This window comes from Loxodonta africana, chromosome 5, assembly GCF_030014295.1.
Source record: "Loxodonta africana isolate mLoxAfr1 chromosome 5, mLoxAfr1.hap2, whole genome shotgun sequence".
NCBI lineage: Eukaryota > Metazoa > Chordata > Mammalia > Proboscidea > Elephantidae > Loxodonta > Loxodonta africana.
In genome coordinates, this window is record NC_087346.1 from 47,543,593 (window position 1) to 47,571,404 (window position 27,812).

General features: G+C 38.8%; 1 protein-coding gene across 2 annotated transcripts in view; it reads left to right on the plus strand.

Moving 5' to 3' along the window:
- Positions 1 to 27,812, plus strand: part of MANBA (mannosidase beta) — a 142,849-nt gene that overhangs the window by 82,776 nt on the left and 32,261 nt on the right. For both annotated transcript variants that reach the window (XM_003410496.4, XM_023548535.2), the window contains exons 8-13: positions 6,098 to 6,249; positions 8,106 to 8,223; positions 9,681 to 9,767; positions 12,962 to 13,129; positions 18,525 to 18,743; positions 26,974 to 27,138. In XM_003410496.4, coding sequence (XP_003410544.2) covers positions 6,098 to 6,249; positions 8,106 to 8,223; positions 9,681 to 9,767; positions 12,962 to 13,129; positions 18,525 to 18,743; positions 26,974 to 27,138 — 909 coding nt within the window. The remainder of the gene's footprint in view (positions 1 to 6,097; positions 6,250 to 8,105; positions 8,224 to 9,680; positions 9,768 to 12,961; positions 13,130 to 18,524; positions 18,744 to 26,973; positions 27,139 to 27,812) is intronic.

Genomic DNA, 27,812 nt, shown 5'->3' on the forward strand with positions numbered 1-27,812 from the left:
TAAAAAAATTTAAATTCAAATTGCTTGACTTACGCAATTAGATTCTTAGCTGTTTACACCTTTTTGCTACTTTTAGATAGTAATTTGCTTTTTCGGTCTCATGGGCAAGTAATATATTCACTCTGGATGTAAATTTGTGTTCTGTAGGGTTTTTTTTTCCAAAAAACCCTCTTTCAGAGCCCATTATTTTCTCTGATGTAAACTACCTGTTATAGAAGGAGGCTTTTGTGTTACGTATCAGGACTACCAGAGGAGATGGGGAATTACTGACACTAATGATAGTGTCAGCCTTTAACCTGTCAAAGAAAGTGGCTAGTAGTGACTACTTCATCTCTGAGGTGCTGTCAGGTGGCTTAGAATTTACTTGACCTACATCAGAAAATCGTTATTGTAGGATTATTGGGAGGCAGGGATGGATGCTTTTTCACTAGAAAATTTGTACAGAAAAGAAGAAGGTGTTGTGTTTTATAGTTAATCCTATATGTAGCATTTGTAGATGAAAGAAATAGATGTGAGTTTTATTTCCCAGATTAGTACTTCTCAAATTCTTTAGACTCAGGACTGTTTTGCACACTGAAAAATTATGAGGAGCCCAAAGTGCTTTTGTTTATGTGGGTTATGTGTATTGGTATTTACTATATTAAAAATGGAAACTGAGAATTAAAAAAATTACTTGTTTCAAATAACAATAATAAACATATGACATGTTAATAGAAATGTCTTATTTTTATGAAAAATGAATGTATTTTCTGGAACTAGAAAAAAGTTGGTGAGAATAATGACATAGTCTCACTTGTCTGCAAATCTCTTTAATGTCTTCTTTAATAGAAAACAACTAGATTCTCATCTGCTTCTGTGTTCAATTTGCAGTTTATCGTTTTGGTTGAAATACATGAAGGAAATCTGCTGTCACATAGATATGTAGTTGGAAAAGGGAAGAGTACTTTAATATCCTTTCAGATAATTGTGGATGTTCTTTGATACTACACTAAAGCTTAACAAGTGGTAGTTTCTTAGAGGTCAGTTGCAGTATGGAATCTGAAACCCTGTAGATGAACTTTTCATATTCTATATATTAAAATCCATTGGTCTCCCTTAATGAATCTTTCTCCCCATGTCTGATATTGTAATATGATGCATCGATATTTTGCAAAATGTGGTTTCTGAGATTTACAGATCTGTCACATATTGAAACACGTCATTATACAAGGTCAAACTTACATTTGATAACATTACAACTGTTCACATTTGAAAAATTTTTAAGTATTGGGAAGCCTTTGAGCTCATAATAGTGACTCATATGTTTTTCTAACGCCTAATTTTTGCTTGAAAGCTTGAATATTATCATTGGCTACAAATACTGTCAGTTGTTTTCCTCAAAGTGACAAGCTTATTTCATTCATCTTCTAAAAAATATCTGCCAGATGCCCAAGTCTGAATAACCATAGTTTGTCTGTCAGTCCTTCTTTCAAATAAAAGTGGACTTTCATGAAAAAGATAGCTAATTCAGCGTACAGCTCAACGGTGGCACAGGTGCTTTTCCTCAAGACAGCCAGTGTTCATGGTGCTTTATGTGTATTTCCCATTTCATCACACAGACTATTAAAGTGATGTGTGCTCGAGGGTTGGGATTTAATAAAATTAATAACTTTTACTGCTTTATCAAGAGCATTCTTTTTTCTTTTTTTATTGTGCTTTACGTGAAAGCTTACAGTTCAAGTTAGTTTCTCATACAAAAATTTGTACACACATTGTTATGTGACCCTAGTTGCTCTCCCTATAATGTGAGAGCACATTCCTCCTTTCCACCCCAGATGTCCCGTGTCCATTTAACTAGCTCCTGTCCCTTTCCGCCTTCTCATCTCCTCTCTGGACAGGAACTGCCCGTTTAGTCTCATGTATGTGCTCAAACTAAGAAGCACACTCCTCATGAGTATCATTTTATGTCTTATAGTCTAGTCTAATGTTTGTCTGAAGAGTTGACTTCAGGAATGGTTTTAGTTTTGGGCCATGTATGTCTTCCAGGGTCTGTCCAGTCTCAGTCAGACCCTCAAGTCTGGTCTTTTTACTAGAACTTGAGTTCTGCGCCCCACTTTTCTCCTCCTCCATCAGGGACTCTCTCTTTTGTGTTCCCTGTCAGGGCAGTCATTAGTGGTAGCTGGGTACCGTCTAGTTCTTCTGGTCTCAGGCTGATGGAGTCTCTGATTTATATGGCCCTTCTGTCCCTTGGGCTCATATTTACCTTGCATCTTTGGTGTCCTTCATGCTCCTTTGCTCCAGGTGGGTTGGGACCAATTGATGCATCTTAGATGGCCACTGGCTAGTTTTTAAGACCCCAGATGCCACTCACCAAAGTGGGATGAGGAACATTTTCTTAATAAACTTCGTTATACCAGTTGACCTAGATGTCCCCTGAAACCATGGTCCCTAGACCCCCACCCCTGCTACTCTTTCCCTCGAAATGTTTGGTTGTATTCAGGAAACTTCTTAGCTTTTGGTTTAGTCCAGTTGTGCTGACTTCCCCTGTATTGTGTGTTGTCCTTCCCGTCACCTAAGATAATTCTTGTCTACTTTCTAATTAGTGAATACCCCTCTCCCTCCCTCCCTGTCCTTGTAACCACCAAAGGATGTTTTATTCTGTGATTAAACTTTTTTTGAGATTGTGAACATCCTTAAGTGAAATTGCTTGCCACTGGATGAAGGTGAAGGATACAATGACTAGTAGCACGGTTTGGAGTCACTGCCTTGATCCCTGCTAAGGCACGGGCATTATTATCCACCACATTAGTGCAGATGCTAACACAGTTGTTGCAGCATAACCTTGAGATTCAAAAAAGTTATTTAATACTTGGAGTATTTCAGCAGTCCTTTAATTTGCTGCCAAGCATTCACATAAGAGAAGCTCTTCTTTGACGATTTGTCATGCTGAGAGTGGAGAACGCAAGCAAAACAGCAAGTCCATCAATTTCTGCAGATTCATCCATTTATAAGGCACAAACAAGTATGATTCTTCAGATATCAACACAACCTTCATGTTGCAGTTAGGTCTTTAACAGAAAAAAGGCAGTGCTGTGATTTCTTTTGCTGACTTTCTGTCCAGTAGGCATTCAGCAACGTCAGCTGTGTAACTGCCGCTCAGCTAACATGACATTTCTCCAACCAAGGCAGTGTAATAACTAACCCTGTAAGATGCATCAGTGGCTTTTTCATTTCTAGTTTGAAACGATGTAATAAATAATGTCTGACTTTCGAAGAGCTCATCATGTCTATGCTTCAAATATTCAATTCCTTTTTCTTTATATTCCCAGTGATTGGTTTCAGAATGACACCACAGATTAACTTACACCATAAATATTATTCAAAATTGTTCTATTGCATAAGAGTGAATAAAGTAAATTATTAATACCTATAAAGCTGAGGGAAAGACAGCTTTCATCATATTTTCATTTCTTATTATCATTTCATCCACTTTCTTTGGAGTACATTCTTTCCTTCCATGGTATGTCAGTTCCATTTTTTTCCCAGCAGTTTTTTTTAAATAACTTTTATTGTGCTTTAAGTGAAAGTTTACAAATCAAGTCAGTTTCTTACACAAAAACCCATATACACCCTGCTACACACTCCCAATTACCCTCCCCCTAATGAGACAGCCTGCTCTCTCCCTCCACTCTCTCTTTTTGTGTCCTTTTTGCCAGCTTCTAACCCCCTCCGCCCTCTCATCTCCCCTTCAGGCAGGAGATGCCAACATAGTCTCAAGTGTCCACCTCATCCAAGAAGCTCACTCCTCACCAGCATCCCTCTCCAACCCATTGTCCAGTCCAATCCATGTCTGAAGAGTTGGCTTCGGGAATGGTTCCTGTCCTGGGCCAACAGAAGGTCTGAGGGCTGTGACCACCAGGGTCCTTCCAGTCTCAGTCAGACCATTAAGTCTGGTCTTATGAGAATTTGGGGTCTGCATCCCACTGCTCTCCTGCTCCCTCAGGGGTGCTCTGTTGTGTTCCCTATCAGGGCAGTCATTGGTTGTAGCCGGGCACCATCTAGTTCTTCTCGTCTCAGGATGATGTAGTCGCTGGTTCATGTGGCCCTTTCTGTCTTGTGTTTCCCAGCATTTTTAGGTGTAAACAGTGCAACTGGAGGTTGAGAATGCAAAGCTTCTCATCTCTCCTTTGTAAACCAGTGATTCATCCTGAAGTTAAGAAAAAGTATTGTGTAAATTATCTTCCTTTTAGAATGAAAAAAAAATTAAATCCAAAATGTTTCAATTAAAATTAAAATTTAGTGTCAGCCTTGAACACTGTGCTTTTTTAAGAACTATCTATGTGGGATCAAATTGACAAAAGCAACTCAGAGATTAGATAGAAAATTTAGGAAGCAGTGAGCTTATGTTAATGGTAGGGGAACAGTTCAGAAAAGGGGGGTGCAAATGGTTACGCGACCTGAAGAATGTTATCAATGTCAGTGAACTGTACGTGTGCAAATTGTTGAATGGGTGTGTATTCTGCTGTGGATATTCTCAACAAAAAAATAAAATAATAAAATTTGTTTTTAGTTTGAAAATTTAAAAATGTTCTTGCAGAACAAGTTAACAAAAGGTACTTAGTCCTTCTGTGTTTCTTGTTTAGATTGCAGGGGAAACTTTGGTATTCAAAGTAAAGATTTACCAGAGCAGTAATGAGGTTACAATGATTATAGCAGGAACAACCAAAGACATATGTAAGAGCACATTAGAAGTACTGAGAAGAGATTGAGTTAGTCTCTGAAAACTCACCTCTTCATGCCCTAAACTTCTCCCTTAAAACTAGAACACAGCAGCATATACAAATACACATGCCATTAGCTACCAGAGTGATGCTGTCATCACACATCCTGTAGCTTCTGGAATATTCTGCCATCCACTGAAGAGAAGGTAGGAAAAATAGTTTTGAACTCAAGGACCCCCTGAAAAAGGCTTAGTGATTCCCTGCAGTCCCCAGACCACACTTAGGGAACTGCTGTTCCAGATGTTTGAATTGATTGTCAGTGTTTTAAAATTCACTTCTGAAAATCACTGTGCATTCTTTATGTTTTGCAACCCTGAAGAACATGTGGCAATTCCTTGTCAAGATCTTCCTCATCCAGGCCTTATTCTGTGACTTCTCATAAAACTAACTCTGATATCTTGTCATATAAATAAGGGCAAGTGTAAGAAAGTGGAAGAATGAGTGGGTACTTTTATGTCATGAATGTAAGTAGATTAATTCATTTATTTTTAATTAGAGAAGTATGAAATCTTGGTTCAAGGTTGGGGTTTATGGGTGTAGGACCATGTCCCTCATTCCTTGATTCACTTTATGGCTGGAAAGAATACAGGTTTTGATAAGAGGGTCAGAGCATCTCTATTCAGGGTCTTGCTGACTATGCCTAACTGTGGGAGAACTTGACTACAATGTCACAGGCACAAAGGTCTCAGCCTCCTCCCTTGTAGCAATAATAGCATAGGAGTGTGTGTTCCCATCCAACCTTCTTTCAATTAGGACACCCCGTACATTAACGATGCTATCCAAGAATTAAATTAGCCATTAAACCAAATGTTTTTACAGTAATGCGTTAGTAAGATTGGAGAGTTGTTTAATTATGAATTGCCTTGTGCTCTATTTCTCCAACCTTAAGATGCACATCTTAATATCTCTGAAATGAGAATCAAAGGTGTATCCGTTTAACCGGTGGCATTTTTCTCTTATTTTTTGTGAAATAACAATTTTTGTTTTCATTTTGAAATGTTATCTTCAAATATGTTTGTTTTGATATAAGTACACATGTCTATTTCCTGAGGAAGATTACAACATATTTCACTCTTTGATGGTTTCCATTATTTTCCTCTTAAACAAAGAAATAACAGATTCCAGCAATAATTTGTGTGTATATATATGTGTGTGTGTATATATATATATATATATTGTCCTGAAGTGTGCACTTCCATGTTAAGTGTTTCATAGCAAATAGGAAAATTAATATTGAACTATGCTCTTGTAAGTTGTTCAAGAAGGTAGCTCTTCTTTTTCTACCTCTTTGCTTATGTTTTTATTTGATATTCAGTATTTATTTCTGTTCATGACAGGTTTATTTTAGGACAGTGGAACTTATAGAGGAACCTATAGAAGGGTCTTCTGGTCTGAGCTTCTACTTCAAAATTAATGGGTTTCCCATATTTCTGAAAGGCTCAAATTGGATCCCAGCAGATTCATTCCAGGATCGAGTAACCTCTGACTTGTAAGTTATCATCTTTCTTGTCTTGTTCCTTTTTCAAATGTCCCACAAAGCTTAAGAGTTGCTCATTTTGAGTTTCTTTAATCCCAGTGGACAGAACTGAGGGGCAATATAGAATTCTAGGATGATGGAAACTTTAGACTGGAAAGAATCTTTAAATGATATATTCCGTTTTCCTAATCTATATATAGTCTTATACCTAACCTATTTCAGACTACTGACGCCATCCAATCTTTAGAAAACTGTTAAACATTTACTCTGGAGAAAAAAGAAAATGACTAATGCACATTTTAGATTGTCTCTGGGGGAAGTCGGAGAGGCTTATATTCAACTTCTTTTCAATTTTTTGAAGAATATCTTAAGTATTTTTCAGTATGTTTTAAAGAAGAGAATTTATATTTACCTCTTCATGCTGAGGTATTTGCCTATTGTAGATGTAGAAAAAAAATTGTGTTTTTCTGAAGCTAAGAAAATAATGTTTCCTAATTGGGTTTATAATTTGGGTTTGTCTTTTAAGTGAAAATACATTTATTTAAAAATGTATAAATATGCATTAAAAAACCCAAAAAACCAAACCCATTGCCATCGAGTCAATTCCGACTCATAGCGATCCTATAGAATAAGAGTAGAACTGCCCCACAGAGTTTCCAGGGAGAGCCTGGTGAATTCCAACTGCTGACCTTTTGGTTAGTAGCTGTAGCAATGCATTACAATGTATTACTTAACATTAGAATGTGTATGTGACTAGTAATTAAAACCTCACTTTATCAAAAGTTGTAGTAATTATCTTTTACTTCAAAATGTGAATATTGTGTTGAATTCCTTAAGAAAATAAAATTCTTTTCCGGGCACAGACACGGGATAATTTGCCCCATTTTTTCCTTTTCACGGAGTTGCTGGGTAGTGCAAATGGTTAACGTGCTGGGCTGCTGTCCTACAGGTTGATGGTTTGAGTCCACCCAGAGGCACTTCAGAAGAAAGGCCTGGCGAGCTACTTCCTAAAAATCAGCCACTGAAAACCCCATGGAGCACAGTTCTACTCTGATGCACATGGGGCCACCATGAGTCGGAACTGACTCTATGGCAACTAGTGTTTTTTTTTTCTTTTTTCAAAAGATCTGCTCCCCTCCTATCTGTTTTGGGAGAAGGGCTATTCAGCACTGCTGGGCCTATTAGTAAAGCTGCCCACGGGTACCTTTGCTGAGAGCACAATGCTCTGGGTCTCTGACCAGCCTTTTATTTGGCTCCTTGTTCATTCCTGGATAGTGTTCTAGGAATGGAGGGTACATATGCTCAAAGTGGCTGTAAGTTTCCAGATTTTTCTGAGGGAAATGTGAATAGGAATTGGAAAACGTAGAAAGGAAATGTACTAGAGGAAGGAGTGCTGGGCTGTTAGAATTGTGAAAAAGGAGATAAGGATGAGCTAGGTTCGAATATTCAAGCTTCTTTTTTTTTTTGGTCTTATAGTTTGAAATGGTTATATAAACTCATCGCATGCTTTCCTAGGTCTCCAGCTATATTTTTCCACAGGAATAACTTTAAAACAAAAATTTGGTTTTAAAAATAATGTATAACATTACTAAAGATTTAGAAAGCAGAGAAAAGATACCACTCATAATTTTTCTAAGTTTGTGTGTTTTACTTGGTTACAGTTAACGTGTAGGTAATTTTGCCTCATTTTCTTCACTTAACATTGTACCCAAACTATCATTAATTTAAAATATGTACCAGAGATTTAAAATGTGTTTATGTACTGCAATGTGTTTTTAAATCTCTTCTTTAATATCCCAAATTTTTAAAATTAGGATTTGTTTTTAAAATTTCGGATCAGATAGTTTAAGTTGTCTTTTCTTCTATAGGTTACGACTCCTTTTGCAATCTGCCGTGGATGCTAACATGAATACTCTCCGGGTTTGGGGAGGAGGGATTTATGAGCAGGATGAATTCTATGAACTCTGTGATCAGCTAGGAATAATGGTGAGTATATGACAGTGTTTTATCTATTGATAGGTTACTGTGTCCTCAGTTTGACGTCCAACGTTCTGAGTGAGTGATATTATTCATCGCTTCTTTTCTCAGAGCCAGGAATGATGTTCCTTTTCACTGCCAAAGGAATAAATGGCATTTCACAAACCCAGAGCCATAGTTGGTAGCAAATAGCATAAGCAGTTAGTTTTAAATGATACACATTCTATGTACTGGTTATATCTAAGCATATGTCACCTACATTTGTCTTTGTGATATGTAGGTAGAATAAAAAAGCAAATTCAATATTTTAAAAGTTTAGCTTTAAGGAGATCTAACAAAACCTAGAGAGAAGAAAAATAATAAAATGAAGACAAGAAAATGTGTGCTTAATATTGTTAAATAAGTACTCTGAACATATTTTCACTGGTGAGGATTAAGCAAAGGAGATATATTCTTTTAGTTCTAGTCTTACAGTTTGAAAATCTAAAGAGCGTCATAGAAAGAGTGGCATTTATCATGACAATGCTGATGGTTGTGATAATGATAATGACAGTGTAATATAATATTTATTGGGTGCCAGGCATTGCTCTAAGTGCGTGTAGTGTTTCATTTTATCCTCATGCCTATCCTATGAGGTAGTTACTATCAGTCTCTATTCCCATTTTACAGAGAGGGAAACTGACACATGAGGAGATAATATAACTTGCCCCAAATCACACAGCACGTATATGGTGGAATCAAGATTCCGACTCAGGCAGCCTGATTCTGAGTCGCATCTCTTAACCACTGCATACGGCTTCCCTATCCTTTCTGCCATGGAAAGTTAACTCTTTTATAAACAAAGAAAATAAACTCTGTAGCTAAGCTATGCTCCTGAGCAGTCCGGTACATCTCTCAGTACCAAATTCCTGGTGAAAAATTAGAGCGAAGTAGGAGTGAGGAGAAGTCCCTGGGGGGTGCAAATGGTTAAGGCACTGAGGTGCCAACCAAAAGGTTGACAGGTCGAGTCCATCCAGATGTTCCTCTGCAAATCAGCCATTGAAACCCCTGTGGAGCACAGTTTTACTCTGACACACATGGGGTCACCATGAGACAGAATTAACTCCATGGGAATGAGTTTATATTCTAGGGGCTTGGGGAAGCTTCTTGACACACTCATTATTTCCTTATTTGAATTCTTCTTTCTTCCCTTTCTTTTCAGCTTGCCTCACATTTTCTCTTCTCAGGTTTCCCTACAGTTTGTGCGGTTCTGGAAAGCTGAGTGTCTCCTCAGTCATGAGATCTGTGAGGGCCTTCCCTCAGTGCCTCCCTGCATAGTAGTGCTGAAAGAATCACACTCATCAGGCGAACTTGATTTTTTATTTGTGTGAAAAGAAAGATAATCCCCAAATTTCCAAATGAAGAAATCTCTTTCTGTGTGATAAAATGTATGGAAATGCTTTACTGCCTTTCATTTTATCTGATAGATATGGCAGGATTTCATGTTTGCTTGTGCCCTTTATCCAACTGATCAGAGCTTCATGGATTCAGTGAGCGCAGAAGTTGCTTACCAGGTAGGTTTTTCCAAGAAGAAAGAACACTGATGTTTTAACTTTGCCTTTTGCTATATCTCTCATTTTTTGTCTGTTGTTCTTTATACTAAATCCTGTGAAAAAAATCACAAAGTTAGGTACCTGACTCGTTAGGTGAATCTGCCCGGTCTCATGACTCTACCATCACCTGTATGCTGATGGCTCCCACATTTATCCCCAGTCCTGACTTCTCTGGTAAATTCCTGGTGCTTATATCCAACTGCCTACTGGATGCCTCTGCTTGGAGATTTAATAAGTATCTCAGACTTAATAAGTTCATACCAAACTTATATTACCTTCCCAAAACTTGCTTCTACTATAGTCTCCCCTGCCTCAGCAAAAGACAACTCCAGTCTGAATTGCTCAGGCCAAAAATTTGAAGTCATTCTTGACTCCTTGATTTCTTTTGCATTCCACATACACACATTTATGCTTATATTTATAGACATTTGAATGCAAGGAAGTGGTTATATCCTAGTTCTGTCTACTGAAAAGGCCTAGAAACAATCATCAACTTAGTAGTATTGAGCATCCTTGGTGTCAAGATAGTGATACTGAAATAATCTTTCCCATTAAGAGAAGGGATTCTTAGAGACATGTCTGATTCCAGACCTGGGACAGGAAATATACAAGATGACACTGGAACACCTTGGCATACATATAACAAGGAAGCTATCAAAGACATGACAAAAGGACTTGAAGAGACTGACCAGCCAAAAGTGGCTCAATCTGAGCTTTAATGAGGATAAGAATTTCAATGGGTTGAAGTCCATCAAGTATGTTTAAATCCATGAGTTCATAATTATAGTGTCTGTAGATGTATATTTAGGTGAAAAGCCATGAAGAAAGTACGGTAAAACTCAAGGTATGGTTACTTTTTGAAGGAGAGAGGGGCTGTGATTAGGAAGGGGCACACGGAGGGCTTCTGGCATGGCTATGTTCTCTTCCTTGATCTGAGTCATTATGACCCACTATGACATTCATTATGTCATACATTTGTTTTCTGTATCTCTGTTTCATTTTACAATAAAAGGTTGAAAAAGTGCAAATATAATCATTCTCTTGCTAAAAACTCTCCAGGGACTTCCTGTTGCCCTCAGGATAAAGTTAAAGATCCTCACCATTCTCGATCCTGTCCCAGCCCAGCTCTCCGTACTCATCAAGCACCTGTCTCCCCCTTGCTCTCTGTTCCTGGAACAGCTTCCCCATCACCCTCCTCTATGGATCACTGCACTCCTTCCCCTCTGGCCCCACTTACCTTGTTTGTAACTTTCTCTGGGAGAAGCCTTTCCATTGTCCACCAGTCTAGATTAGGGCAGCCTTCATTTACCCTTTGTGATACACATCACATTTTGAATTAGTTGTTCAACGATTTGTCATCCCTGCAAGATTATAATTTCCCTGAGAGGGAGTGTTTGTTCCCTTTATACCCCTAGTACCTGGCCGGATTATTCATTGAGTGGGTGGATGGGTGGGTGAGTAACTTCTAAAATACGCTATAGTTGTACAGCTTATAAGCATTTCACTCTTATTTTTAATTTTCTTTCATACAGATAATTAAAATATAACGTGCTGTATGTATTACTCTTTTATGTATTCTTTTCCAAAACCCACTGCCATCAAATCGATTCCAACTCATAGTGACCCTATAGGACAGAATCAAACTGCCCCATAGAGTTTCCAGGGAGCACCTGGTGGATTTAAACTACCAACCTTTTGGTTAGCAGCCGTGGCTTTTAACCACTACACCACCAGGGTTTCCATATGTATTCTTTTAGGTATTACAAAAGAAATATAGAACCATTTTATGTAGAGTTTGTTAAAAATTTAAAGTAAAGGGTTGCCTTAAAATTTTAAGCCAGTTTGAAGGGTATGTGCAACACAGAGTGACTGAAGCTCTTTGCCTCTTCCTTATTTGTATTTCCATTTTCAAGGAATCAGCACAATAAACATTGTAACATTGTGATAGCAGCCCTCACTTGCTTGGGCATATACACAGGCAAATAAAAGGAATACTGTTTGCAAGCCTGGTTTAGAAAAACACAAGATTTTAATTTTTTAACAAGATGTATCTCTTTAATCTGAACACATCTCCGTTTCATATATCTGAGTTACTTAGCCACGGTGAGAACATGGGTGGAGATCCAGTATCTTAAATAATTACAGTGGAAGAGAAGTTATAATTACCAACAAAGTAATATTGCCACAACATGTTCCAAAAGGATTTCTCTTGACCATTGACTCTCCCTGTAGTTCTCAAAGAAATGTAGTTGCACTCTTCTGCTGGGGCAGATTTCCCAGTGTGTCAGAAGAAAGGGACATGTTTGAGCCTGTCCCGTGCATAATGGAACTGGATCATTTTACCTGTATGCAGAGCCCAGAGTGAGCTAAGCTCTCGCAGGCCTTGTGTCTTGTAGCTGGCAGGGATTAGGGAATCTCTAATGTCCTCTTCTATATTTAGATATATTCAGTAACTTACTTACACTTAGTTGATTTCTCAGGACATGACATTGATAGTTATTTCAGGAGGCACCCTCTTGATTGCCCTAAGCGTTTTTCCTTTAGAGTATTCTGCTATATTTGTCTTTTACCTCCGTTGGAAACTTCTGTTTCTTTGCCTCCAACTTCTCCAGCTTTACCTCTGGTTTTCACTTGTATTGTGAAACTCTCTCTAGTTGGTCTTTTGATTTGTTCGTTTCTAGTGGAGACTTCATGGAAACTTTAATTCCTCTCTTGTTTTTTTCACACAAAACTCCAGCTTGCTCTTGAAAACTAAACCCTGTAATATCATGGGCTCTTACTCTTTGGGACTCACAGAATCCTGCATTTTGTATTTCTTAGAAACTTCTTGTGGCAATTCAGATAACGATGAGGTTGATTTATTTTTCTTTTTACAAAGGGATTGTGTTTTCTTCAGTTTATTCATAGCAGAGAAGAGGAACCCTGTCTAATTGGTGTTAAACAATCTAGATAAAAATAATCTCAGAGATTTCAAAATGTTAAATGTATTCCCACAGCTAACATTACTAGCCATTTTCTAACTAATGAGTTTCTTTGTTACATAGAATTTATGTGCACACATGCTAATGGCTATGATTTTATGGATAACTATAGATCTGAATTTTTTTTTTTATGCTGAGTATTTGAGAATCATTTTATGTTTTCTTAAATTTCAGATCAGGAGACTAAAATCTCATCCCTCTATCATCATATGGAGCGGCAATAATGAAAATGAAGCAGCACTGATGATGAATTGGTATGGTATACCTCCCAGCGACTACCCAACGTACATCAAAGATTATGTGATGTTGTATGTGAAAAACATCAGAGAGGTCGTCCTGGCAGTAAGTAATGATTTCTATGCAGCAGAATGTACTGAACGTGTTTTTAAAATGGATCAGTTTAAATACGTCCTCACTTTAATTTCAGACACCTCTCGGGGTTGGCAATTGCATTGATGTTATAATTCAGCCACTTTTATGATAAGACTCAGGGTTTGGTTTTCTACGGTCTCAGCTCTGTTACTACAAGAAACAAGTCTTTCTCTCAAGGCACAAGTGGGAACTTTTAGGTCATTTATGCGGCACTTGAGCTTTGACTCTGAAGCCCTGAGCACATCTCTTTCTTACACCAGTTTGTCTAGCGAGAGTAGGACCAACCAACCAGCTTCCTTATACTTCTCATTCTGACAAAACTATAGAAGGGTATCATACATGTGTCCACCTGGAGCCCTGCCTTTCGCCAATACGTGATCTGCTGGTGGTGATATTTTGCATAATTGAATTGCCACCTCACGCCCTAGATTAGCAGTGCCCTCTTTACTGCTGGAAGCAGAGTCGTCAACATCTTTAAGACTAAACAGACCTGAGAACCAATTTACAAAACTCATCCTTACAATTTTGCTTCTGTAGAACCACTCTTGGTACCAAATGTCTTAGGCTGGATTCTCTAGAGAAGCAAAACAAGTAAAGTATATAAATACACATAGAGAGAGATTTATATCAAGGAAACAGCTCATGCAGTTGTAGAGGCAGAAACGTCCCAAGTCTGTGTATCAGGATAGAGGCTTCTCTCAATCCCCATAGCCACAGGGGCTAGTGAACCCAAGATCAGTAGGTTGGAGAGTGGCGCTCCCACTCTCAGTCTGTGAATATCTACGAATTCTAAGATCTGCAGATGAGCTGACAGCTCAAGTCCCAAGAGCCGAAGGTCAGATGAACAGGAGGCAGCCGCAGTATCCAGAGTGAGTAAAAGAGCCAGAATGTCTGCTTATATTTGGATGCAGGGCACCACCCCGCCCCCAAGGAAACTCCCTTTCAACTGATTGGCTACTCACAGAAGGTTCAATCGTGGGAGTGATCACGTATAAACGTTGAGAATCATGGCCCAGCCGAGTTGACACAAAATGTTAACCATCGCAAGGGTCAGTGAAAAAGATGAAGACCCTCAACAAGGTGGATTGACACAGTGACTACAATGGGCTTAAAAATTGTGATGATTGTGAGGATGATGCAGGATCAGGCAGTGTTTCATTCTGTTGTAAGTAGGGACGCTATGAGTCGGAATCAACTTGTTGACACCTAACAACAACAACAACAACAACACAGAGTGTAGCAAATAGTGCCTAGGGCCTGAAGAGAGGACTTCTGGATTGGTATGGATGAGTCAAAGATAGGAAAGGCAGCTGGAACCAGATCTTACTACTTTGAATCATGTCATGGAGTTGGGCTTTGCTCAGTAGACAGTGGGAAGCTAGTGGACCTTTGGGGGAGGGGAAAAACTTTACCTGATCATGTTTCTGGAAGGTACCTTACTGGGAAGAGATTAGGGTGGTGAGAGATTATAGACAAGGAGACCAGTAATAATGACTGGGAATTCCCAAGTTATGGAGAATCTATTATATGCCATGCATTGATACGTTAATTATATTTTAATTATCATATTAGTTAATGTGATTATTGTTTTGGTTATTGGGTGCTGTTGAGTCGATTCCAACTCATCGTGACCTTATGTATAATAAAATGAAGCATTGCCTGGTCCTGTACCATCCTCACAGTCATTGGTATGTTTGAGCCCATTATTGCAGCCGCTGTGTCAATGTGATTATTATATTAATTTATTGGTTATGTAGGAGTACTACATTTTTATAACTACCCTGGAATATACTTATCTTTATTTTAGAGAAGAAGACATAGGGGAGTTAGAGAGATTAAGTGCTCAATGTCATATAGGTCATAGGTAGTAGAGTCCAATGGAGAGGGACCAGAAGTGACGTGATGAAAAATCATATTTGAATGTAGAGTTGACAGCACTTAAAGAGTGACTCAATGTGGGAGATGAGAGAAAAGGAGAAATTAAAGATGGCTCCTACTTGGATACAATTAGTTAAGATAGGAAGCATCTTTGAATAAGTTTGGGACAGTAAATAAGGAGTTTTGTTTTGGAAAGTTGGATTTGAGATGTTGGCAGGACAATCCAAGTAGAAATGTCAGACTGTCTATTGGGAATGTAAGTTTGGAGGTGAGGACAGAGGTCAAGTATGCAGATGTGGGCAGGGAGTAATCAGAAAGGGAGGGGAAGTGTTGGGAAAGGGTATAGAACAAGGAGAGGCTGAAGACCGTGCAGTGTCCGTCTGAGAATGAAGAGGGGAGGTAGAGAAGGAAGAATAAGAAAGGTTGGGAGAAGCCAGAACATGAAAGTGTAGTGTTGAGCAACCAGGGGTGGGAGGGGTTCAGAAATCATGCTTGGTAAATAGGGCGTTTAATCCATAGAGAGCGGGAGTAGTATCGCGGACTGAAACAATTGCTTTGTTTGCTAAGTAGAAGCCTGTGGGGAGTTTTTGAAAAGAAAAGAAAAAAAAAAAAACAATGTCAGTGGAATGATCAGGTGCCAAATGGCAGGGGTTGAGGAATGAGTGGATGAGTGGGTGGTAAAGAAGTCTGATGGACTGCAAGGGAGATCAGGGAAATTTTTATTAGGGTGAGGGGGTTCCTAAGGAGGCTAAAGGGAAACAGCAGTCAAGTAAAATTAGAAGAAAAAAAATGGTGTATAATTTATAGGCTATAGTCTCAAAGCAAAATAGAAAGGTGACCCAGAGGATAGAAAGAGAATTTGGCAAAGGAAAGGAGAAAGAATTCTTTATGTATGACAGGAGAGAAACAAAGGGAGGAAAAAAAGGGGTGAATATACCAAGAAAAAATAAGACCTAGTGGTATTTTCTGAAAGTCTGTTTTCCGGGAAGCCTTTTACTGGCCTTCTACAATATGTTTTACATTTCCCAAAGAACCCTATACTTTTCCTTCAAAACATTCATCATGCTTATAATTACTTGTTCAGTGCCTGGTTTCGCCACTAGATTGCAATCTGCTCTTTGGAAAGGCCAGTCACCATGTCTGTCTTGTTCCCTGGGAAAACCCCAGCACATAGAAAGAATTGCATGCTTGGCACATAGTAAAGCCTCAAAAAAGATTTCATGTTAAGTATTCAGTGACATCACAGACCATGGCTGTTTTGCTCATCTTTTTCTTTGATGTGCTGAACAACGTCCGACACGCAATAAACACTTGACAAATATTTGTAAATGAACAAATCTCTTCATTGCAATAGGAAGTAAGCTCATCTGTTGATGTGATAATAATGAAATAGTTTTGAGTTCCACTTATGTGCGAGGCAGTACATTGAGTAAAAACCAAACCCATTTCCGTCCAGTCGATTCTGCCTCATAGCGATGCTTTAGGACAGAGTAGAACTGCCCCTTAGGGATTCTGAGGCTGAAATCTTTATTGAAGCAGGCTGCCATGTCTTTCTCCTGGGGAGTGGCTGATGGGTTTGAACTTCTGCACCTTTTGGTTAGCAGCCAAGTGCTTTAACCACTGTGCCACTAAATAAACCACAGAATTTCAAGGGGGCAGTTGTGGTTCAGTGATAGAATTATTTTTTTATGTGGGAGACCTGGGTTCGATTCCCTGCCAGTGTACCTCATGTGCAGCTATCACCTGTGGTGGCTATGATGCTGAATAGGTTTTAGTGGAGCTTCCAGACTAAGACAGACTAGGAAGAAAGGCCTGGCAATCTACTTCTGATAGTCATCCACTGAAAGCCTATACATTACAATGGCCTGATCCTGTTGTGACATGGGGTCTCCATGAGTTGAGGGCTGACTCAATGATAGCTAACAGCAACAACAGCACAATAAAAGTTTATTTCTTATTCACTAATACTACAAAATGGTTGCCTCTGATTGATGGGCAGCTCCCCTCCATTTGGATACCCAGGCTTCTTCCATCTCCTAGCTGGAAGATGATGAAAACTAGGCACAGGGCCCCACACAGTTGCAATGAGAGCTAGGAAGTGTAGACTCTGGCTAGGCAGCCACTTCTTAGAGACGGCTCTATCTTATGGAAAAGGGAACGTGAATTTTGTTGGTAACTGAGCTATCTCATTCATATGTGAGCTAGCTCATTGAATATTCACAGTAACCCTATGAAGGAGGTACTGTTACTATCTTCATTTTACAGATGAGAAAATTGAGGCTTAGGCTTGTCCAAAGACAATAAGGTTCTGATTTGGGATTTAAACTCAAGTCCACCTGAATTAATAGTCTCTCAGAGCCCTGGTGGCGCAGTGGTTAAGACCTCAGGTGCTAACCAAGAAGTCGGCAGTTCAAATCCACCAGCCACTCCTTGGAAGCCCTGTGGGGTAGTTCACCTCTGTCCTATAGGGTCCCTATGAGTTAGAATCAGCTCAACCGCAACAGGTTTGTTTTGGTTCTTAACCCTAGACCAGAGGTTCTCAAGAAGAGGAGGTTTTGCCCTCTGGGGATATTTGGCAGTGTCTGGAGACTCTTTTTATTGGTGATGGTGGAGGTGCTGCTGGCATGTAGTGGATAAAGGTCAGGGATTCTGCTAAACATCCTACAGTGTCCAGGAGATTCCGCACCACCCTCCTGCCCCTCCCCCGCAATACACACATTAAAAAATGTCCAGTCCCACATGTCAGCAGTGCCAAGGTTGAGAAACCCTGCACTAGACTCTGCTGTTACATGTGATGGATGAGGGTGGAGGGACGAAGTGATTGGAAAAGATTAGGAACAGCTACTATGAGGAGGTAAATGTTAATTATGAAAGGATGTCGTGATGGTTAAGATTGTGTGTCAAGTTGGTTGGGCTGTGATTCTCAGTGTTTATATGTGATGGGATCTGCTGTGAGTAGCCAGTCAGTTGAAAGGGAGTAATTGGGAGTGTGGTCTGCACCCGAATGTAAGCAGACATTCTGGGTTTTGCTGGCTCTAGATCCTGCAGCTGGCTCCTGTTTGTCTAACTTCTGGTTCTTGGGATTTGAGCTTGGGATTCTTTGATCTTCACAGCCTGTGAGTAAGAGCCCTGCTCTCCGACCTGCTGAACTTGGGTTCACCAGCTGCAGCAGCTACGTGAGCTGTTTTCTTCATATAAATCTCTCTCTCTATGTATATTTGTATGCCTCACTGGTTTTGCTTCTCTAGAGAACCCAGCCTAAGACAGATATAAATGATTAGTAAAGAGCAGAGATGTGCAGGTTGTTCTTGAACAGGAGAAGAGGTTAATGGTCCTACTGTTTTCTTTCAGCTACCTGACATTTCTGGTACTTGATAGTACTTTTTTTTTTTTGAGTGGGAGGAGAATTGTATTTTTAAAGAAGTAAACGATCTGTACTTTTCTAGGTGAAAATATTATCCTTTAAATCATTTATTTCTGTCCTTAGGAAGACAGTACTCGTCCCTTTATCGCATCCAGTCCTACAAATGGGGCTGAATCTGTTGCAGAAGGCTGGGTCTCTCACTACCCTCATGACACGCATTTTGGTGATGTACATTATTACAGCTATAGCAGTGATTGCTGGAATTGGGAACTTTTCCCTAAAGCTCGATTTGTATCTGAATATGGATATCAGTCCTGGCCTTCCTTCAGTACACTAGAAAAGGTAAGCCATCTTGATTGTCCAACTACTCTTCCTCTTCCTCCTCTTCTTTTTCTGTCTTTGTGTCTTTGTCTTCTTCTAGTGCATCTGTTTTTCTACATGACTTTTCACTCTCTCTGTTCCTAAATATTTGTTTCGTAGTTGGATTCAGCTTCAGAGTTATGTATATGTTCTTTTTAAAAATAGGTTTATTGACATATAATTCACATACCATTTGATTTGCCCATTAAAGTGTACAATTCAGTGGTTTTTATATATTCACAGAGTTCTGCAACTGTCACTACAGTCCAATTTTATAACATTTTTATCACCCTCAAAAGAAACCCTGTACCCTTTAGCAGTTTTCCCCATTCTTTCCTACCCACTAATCCAGCCCTAGGCAACCACTAGTCCCCTTTCTGTCTCTATGGATTTGCTTATTATGGACATTTCATATAACGGAAATCATACAGCATGTGGTCCTTTGTGACTGGCTTCGTTCACTTGGCATGTTTTCAAGGTTCATCCATGTTGTAGTACGTAGCAATACTTCATTCTTTTTATTGCCAAATAATATTACATTGTATGGATTTCCTCCATTTTGTTTATTTATTATTTAGTGGATGTTTGGGTTATTTCAGCTTTTTTGGCTTTTCTGGATAATGCTGCCATGAACATTCATGTACAAGTTTTTATTGAACATATGTTTTCATTACTTATGGGTATATATACCTAGGAGTAGAATTGCTGGATTGTATGGTAACTCTATGTTTAACTTTTTGAAGAACTGCCAAACTGTTTTCCACAGTGGCTGTACCATTTTACATTCCCACCAGCAACATATGAGAGCTACGGTTCCTCCACATTCTTTCCAACACTTATTATTTTCTATCTTTTAGATTATAACCATCCTAGTGGATGTGAGTCAGAATTGACTCAATGGCACTGGGTTTGGTTTTTTTTGGTTTAGTGGATGTGAAGTGGTATATCATGTAGTTTTGATTTGCGTATCCCTAATATAAAGATTTGAGTATATTTTCATGTGCTTCTAGGCCATTTGTATATCGTCTTTGGAAAAGTCTGTTCAGATCCCTTGCCTGTTTTAAAATTGGGTTATATGTATTTTTATTATTGAGTTGTAAGAATTTTTAAAAATATATTCTGGATACAAGTTCTTTATCAGATATATGATTTGCAATTTTTTCTCCCATTCTGTGGATTGTCTTTGTACTTCCTGGATTGTGTCAGTTATAGCACAAAGTTTTAAATTTTGATTTAGTCCAGCTTATCAATCTTCTCTTTTTTCTCTTGTGCATTTAGTGTCACATCTAAGAAACCATGCCTAACCCAGTATTACAAAGATTTACTCCTATGTTTTCTTTAAGTGATAGTTTTGACTCTTAAATTTAGACCTGTAATCTAGTTTGTGTTAATTTTTGTGTATGATGTGAAGTAGTGGTCTGTGTTGCAGTGAAATACTTAATATGGCTCTTCTAGCCATGGTCTTGTGACTCCCACAAAATGATTGGGTGGGACTATGTAACTAAGGTGCTTGCGGTCCACCAACAGGATTGGACAGCTTGTGAATAATGCAAATAAGGTGTATGGAATTCTTGTGGGGTGGGACCATGCAAATAAGGTGTATGGAACCTTGACAAAGGGATAGGACAGTTTTGCCATACCTCATCTCTTAAAGGGAGCCATTCCTAGAAGTGGAAAGGGATCAAGAAACCCATCAAGAAGAGCCAGGAGTGGAGCGTGTCTTTTGGACCTGGGGTTCCTGTGCTGAGAATTTCCTAGGCCCAGGAGACAGACAAGATGGTGAGAAGTGGTGGCAGAAAAACTGTGGCAGCAGAACCAGGAGACTGATATGAGACAGTGTGGTGGACCTCTGCAACGGGCACGCTGACCCATGGCAAGAGAGCTGGGCTGAGCACCTTTGGGCAGCAAGTTTGCTGACAGAACGGGATGCCTTTAGGTAGTTATTGACAGAGCAGAGCGGAGACCAGGCCGAGGGGCAAGGGGCAGGCCTGCCTGCGAGTACAGCCAAAAAGAAACTGTCCTGATTGAAGAACTATACCCGGAGTTGTTACTGTTACTTCTAAGTTGATTCTGATCCTGAATTGTAACCTGTTACTTTTGTAACAAAACCCATAACTGTGAGTATGTCTGTGAGTTCTGTGTGACCACTGCAGTGTATTATCGAACCCAGTGGAGAAGTAGAGAGTGCCGTGAGAGGTATAGTTGGTGTAAGAATTGGTAAAAAGTTTGGAGAGTGGAGGTGTCTGACCTCCACCACATAGGAATCAGCCTTGGGCTGATGCTGATTGTGATTCTCTCTCCTCCCACTGTACATGCCAATTTTACAGCGTCCACACTCATTCTTCTGTGTGTAGATATCCATTTGTCCCAGCACAATTTGTTGTAAAGAATATTCATTCTTTATTGAATTCTCTTGGCCCCTTTGTTGAATTAGCAATTGACTTTAAATGTCAGAGTTTATTTCTAGACTCTCAGTTCTATTCCATTGACCTGTATGTCTACCCTTACGCCCGTACACACTGTTTGATTGCTATAGCTTGCAATAAGCTTTAGAATCAGGAAGTGTGAGTCTACCAACTTTGTTTATTTGAAGGTTCATTTGACTATTCTGGATCCCTTGCATTTCCTTGGGATCAGTATGCCCAATTCTGCAAAAAAGGCAGTTGAAATATTGATAGAAATTGTATTGAAACTATAGATCAATTTGGGAAATATTACTGTCTTAACAATGTTAAGTTACCAATTCATGAACACAGGATGTTTTCTTTTATTTCTTTCATCAATGTTCTGTAGTGTCCACTGTACAAATCTTGCACTTCTTTTGTTAAATTTATTTTAAGTATTTTTTGATGCTTTTAAGATAGAATTGTCTTACTTTCATTTCCAGATTATTCATTGCTGTTGTGTAGAAATATAGTTCAGTTTTCCATATTGATCTGTGTCCTGCAAACTTGCAGAATTCATTTATTAGTTCTAATAGTGTTTTATATGTTTTTAATAGTGTTTTAGTAGAGAGTCCTTAGGATTTTCTATATATAAGGTCATGTCATCTGGAAATACAGTTAGTTTTACTTCTTCCATTCCAGCCAGAATGCCTTTTATTTTGTTTGCTTGCTTAATTGCCCTGGCTAGAACCTCCAGTATTGTTGAAAAGAAGTGGCCAAAGTGGATATCCGTGTCTTGTTCTTGATCTCAGGAGGAAACCACTTACTCTTTTACCATTTAATGTTTTAGCTGTAGGTTTTTGTAGATACCTTTTGTCAGGTTGATATGTTCCCTTCTATTCCTGGTTTGTTGGATGTTTGTTATCATGAAGTATGTTGTATTTTGTCAGTTGCATTTTCTGTGTTGAAATAAATGGTCATGTGGTTTTTGTCCAACCCATCACTTGTTTAAAGTAACAAAAAAACTTTTTTAAGACATGTTCAAAATCTTCCTGTCTCACCAACTGAATGCAATAATTTTTATTTCTACATGTTGAGGTTATTTTGTATTTCTAACTTTAATAAATAAAGTCATAACCTTAATTCTACCACCTTTAAAAAATTATTATGTTAAAATTGTAGAACTGATTTCGTTGGGAATACTTTTGTTTTGAAATGAAGGAGGCTGGAGTTCAGCATTTTGGCTTATGTAGGAAGAAGTGCTGAGAATGGGAAGAAAGGAATGATAGAAGTAAAAATATTTACTGAGTAGGTGCTCTGTACCAGGTACCTATTGCTGGCTGTATTCAACAATAATCCGCCTCCCTCTACTCTGACTGAGGCTTAGGAGGAAACTGAGCCTCTGGAGTGTGGGAGATTTATCAGTGCCCCTTAGGTAAACCGAAACCAAACCTGTTGCTATCGAGTTGATTCCAACTCATAACGACCCTATAGGGAAGAGTAGAACTACCTCATAAGGTTTCCAAGGAGTGCCTGGTGGATTCGAACTGCTGACCTTTAGGTTAGCAGCCGTAGCACTTAACCATTGTGCCACCAGTAGGTAGCATATCTGGATTCAGACTTATTGCATGACTCCAGAGCTGATACATTTAACTTTCACTACACACCAGAAAGTGGAGTGTTAGAAATTGGTAAACTTTTTTCTTAACTCTATAAGCATTTCTATTCATCTCCTGAAAATAATGAAACTTTTATATATTTTTGAATCACCTGATGATGTTCAAAAATACCAAAAACTGTATTTTAAAATAGGGAAAGGTAAAGAAAAGTTCTGCTCATTATGAACCTATTTGTTATTTCTTTATTCATTGCCTCCTTTCAAGATACATTGCTGAGTTAAGGATTTGAATAAGTAATTACGAATATGAAAGAAACTAAAAGAATAACTTAACATAGAACTTTGGATCTTTTATTTAGGGCTTTTTCCATGAATTCCACAAATGTGTTTAAATGCCTCTAGGACATATAAATCCACATTAGTTTCACATTATTATATTGGAAAATATAATAATATTTTTAATGTTGCATGTTGCTGTTATTAGTTGCCATTGAGTCAATTCCAATTGTTGACAACCCCATGTGTGCAGAGTAGAACTGCTCCATAGGGTTTTTGAAGCTGTGACCTTTGGGAAGCAGGTTGCTAGACCTGTCATCTGAAGCACATCTGGGTGGGTTTGAACCACCAACTGTTTACCTGTGGTTTATGGAGTATGCAAAGACATTTGACCATGTGGATTATAACAAATTATGGGTAACACTAAAAGAATGGGAATTACAGAACACTTAATTGTGCTCATGAGGAATGTACATAGGTCATCAGGTGGTCGTTCGAACTGAAAAAGGGGGATACTGTACCCTTTCAAGTCAGGAAAAGTTGGGTCAGGGTTGTATCCTTTCACCAGACTTATTCAATCTGTAAGATGAGCAAAGAATCCGAGAAACTGGACTATATGAGGAAGAATGGGACATCAAGATTGGAGGAAGACTCATTAACAACCTGCTTTATGCAACAACCTTGCTTGCTGAAAATGAAGAGGACTTGAAGCACTTACTGATGAAGATCAAGGACTACAGCCTTCAGTATGGATTATACCTCAACCTAAAGAAAATAAAAATCCTCACAACTGGGCCAATAAGTGGCATCATGATAAACGGAAAAAAGATTGTAGTTGTTAAGGATTTTGTTTTAACTTGGATCCACAATCAACACTCATGGAAGCAGCAGTCAAGAAATCAAACAACATATCGCATTGGGCATATCTGCTGCAAAAGACCTCTTTAAGGTGTTAAAAAGCAAAGATGTTACCTTGAAGACTAAGGTGCGCCTGACCCAAGCCATGCTGTTTTCAGTCACCTCACATACTTGTGAAAGATGAACATTGAATAAGGAAGACTGAAGAAGAATTGACGCCTTTGAATTATAGTATTGGCAAAGGATATTGAATATACCATGGACTGCCAAAAGAATGAACAAATCTGTTTTGGAAGAAGTACAGCCAGAAAGCTCCTTAAGGATGCAAGGATGGTGAGACTTCATCTTACAAACTTTGGACATGTTATCAGGAGGAATCAGTCCCTGGAGAAGGACATCATGCTTGGTAAAGTAGAGGGTCAGCGAGAAAGAGGAAGACCCTCAACAAGAGGAATCGACACAGGGGCTGCAACAGAGGGCTTAGGTATAGCAACGATTGTGAAGATGGCTCAGGCTGGGGCAGTGCTTGTTCTGTTGTACATAGGATCACTGTGAGTCGGAACCGACTCAGCAGCACCGAACCACAGCAAGCGCTTAACCATCTGCGCCACCCAGGAAGCTCTTTCGATATTTCATAGAGATTAAAAACTTGAACTTTGGAATCTAACAGACCTGGATTTGAATACTAGAACTGTAACTCACGATCTGTATCACTTTGGGGAAATTATTTCATTTTTTGAATTTCAGTTTCCTCATCTGTAAAATGGGGTTAATAGTAGTAAATACCTCATAGAAATGTGTCTTTGTGTGTGTGTGTGAGAGAGAGAGAGAAATAGAGCATTTGTTCAAGTGTGCATGTGTTTGTGTGTAAAGATTAAGTTAATACATTAAACGCTTGGTACGGATTCTGATACACCGTGAGAGCTCATAAAATGTAAGTTATCATTACTATTAATATAGTCCATTCTAGCCATTTGATTTATGAAAGTTTTGTTTTCTTCATTAGCATCTGGTTTAAAGAACTGGAGTCTGAAGCTAGGGGCTTTACTAAACTTGACCTCGGGCAAGTTACAAAACCTTTCTTTGTCTGGCATCCTCATCTGCAAAATGAAGGTGATAGTAGTACTTACTCATAGGGTTATTATGAGAATTAAATGAGTTAGTATTTTTAAATCACTTAAAACAGCACCTGGCCTCTCCAATTCCTTCTGCTAATGTTGTTACAGTTGAAATCTGCAAGATTTCCACTGTAGTTACAGGAAGGTAGAAAACTTCTCACATACCTGAATATCAGGTTCACTGATTATGGGATAGATTCAAATCACTACCAACCAGAGGGCTGAGAGACTTTTTAAAAGGAGGGAGCATAGAAAGAAGGGAAGATAGTAAAGGTATATGAATCTGAAATATGATTATATATATTAATACCTCTGTTTTAAATAAATACTAGAAGTAGCAAAAAAAAAAAACCACACACAACCAAACCTGTTGCCATCGAGTCAATTCTGACTTATAGCAACCCTAGAGGATAGAGTAGAACTGCCCCACAGGGTTTCCAAGGGATGGCTAGTGGATTCAAACTGCCAACCTTTTGGTTAGCAGCTGAGCTCTTAACCACAGTGCCACCAGGGCTCCAGAAGTAGTTATTGTTCTCTAAATTATTTCGGTGGTGACAGTTTGGAAAATAGATATAATTTTGAAGAAATTCCCGATTAAACCTGGCCAATATACAGTTTCTTACATTTTGGTATAAATTCCTAACAAGTAACGTTTTTCTTAAGGTGATTGGTCCGTGCATTGCATGATTACTGGAAATTATAAGTCATACTTCCATGAACAGGTTTTTAGCTTTTTCATGTTCTTTTTTGGGGGTGGGGCAGGGAGATGTTTTTTCAAAGTCTTTGTGTAACTTGGATTGAAACTCTGGATATTTTCAGATGTAACCGGTGATTGTCTTTCTCAAGTGCTGTGTATTAAATCACGGGCCTAGAAGCCAGAATTATTGTTTTTTTTTTCCTGTAAAGGTACAATCTTAACATGTGTATGGTATTTTTTGTTTCTTTTTTTTGCCTTGAGCTGATGATAGATTCTCAAAGGGATAAAAGAGAGACTCTTTACATTTTGCCTGGATTAAAAAAGAGAGTTAATAAAGGAGAGGAGTATCTATTATTGTTTGGTTTGTGTCTTCAGCTGTGTCAAAACTAAGCATGTGCATGTCAATTAAGTTTAGTAATCTCTGAAAAACAGATAAACTCAACCAAACCCGGTGCCGTTGAGTCGATTCCAACACATAGCGACCCTACAGGACAGAGTAGAACTGCCCCACATAGTTCCAAGGAGCACCTGGTGGATTTGAACTGCCGACCCTTTGGTTAGCAGCTGTAGCACTTAACCACTACGCCCCAAGGGTTTCCGAGAGACAGATAAAAAAAAAAGACAGATAAGCAAGCTCTAAATCGTTTATCATCTTAATAGTGGTATTTTACTCATGATAAAGAATTGTGGCAATTTTAACAGAATATGGACTCCAGTTCATTATTAAGTTTTGATAATTTACTTACCTAAATAGATAAAATAGCATTTAAAAAATACATATAAATGGATATTTAAAAACCCAGGTATACATTCTCATAAGACCAGGCTTTTGAGAGAGAAATACTGAAAAAAAAAAAAAAAAGTGACTGTTTAGATTTGAGGAGGAGCTGTGGCATAGTGGTTAAGGGCTCAGATGCTGACCAAAAGGTTGACAGTTCAAATTCACCATCCGCTCCTTGGAAACCCTATGAGGCAGTTCTACTCTGTCCTATAGGGTCGCTATGAGTTGGAACTGACTCGACCACACTTAGCAACAAGTTTTGAAGAAGGGACAGTGTAGGTGCCAAGTCAGCTTTGCACAAGGCTAGTCTTTCACCAATAACAGATATGATGGCAAAACCATTTATGAAATTAGAGTTGCAGAACAAACCTTGGCATCTTTTACAGGGTGTGGAGTACTTTCCAAGTTTGACAGAAACATAGAGACAAGTGATTTTGCTGCAAACGTTCTGATCTGTAACTCTTATTGTTTATCCAAAAGGTCTCATCTAAAGAGGACTGGTCTTTCAGGAGCAAATTTTCACTTCATCGACAACACCATGAACATGGTAACACTGAAATGCTTTATCAGGCTGGTCTTCATTTCAGACTCCCCCAAAGCACAGATCCATTACGTACGTTCAGAGATACTATCTACCTTACTCAGGTAAGGGGTTTTCATTCTGGAATTGAACATGTTTCTGCAGTTAATATAAGAGATCATGTAGATTTTGCCCGTTTTGTGTGGTGAAAAATATTCACTTTTCCATTCTACTGATAAAGGTGTTTTCTTTTTTCCTTCAAAATATGTTTGATGACATGTAAGACTTGAAATAGTTAAATTTCGGCATTTATCTCCTTTACAGGAACAAGTCATGAAATTCTGAAGTAAATTATGCATTAAAATGTTCTTTAGCTCAAAATTACTGTAAAAAAATCAAGCCCGTCGCTGTTGGGTAGATTCCAACTCATGGTGACCCCATGTGTTGCAAAGTAGAACGGCACTCCAAAGGGTTTTTAAGGCTATAACCTTTTAGAAGCAGGTTGCCAGAGCTGTCTTCCGAGGTGCCTTTGGGTGTGTTCAAACTGCCAGTCTTTTGGTTGGTAGTTGAATACTTAACTGCACCACCCAGAGACTCTAAAGTTACTATGTTGTTGTTTTGGTTGGATGCCATTGAGCAGATTCAAACTCATGGCATCCCCACGTGACAGAGTAGAACTGCTGCATACGGTTTTTTAGGCTGTAATCTTTATGAGAGCAGATCTTGAGGTCTTTCTCCTGCAGAAGGTGTGACTGGGTGAGTTCGAACTACCAGCCTTTAGCAGCAGTCCAGGGCTTAA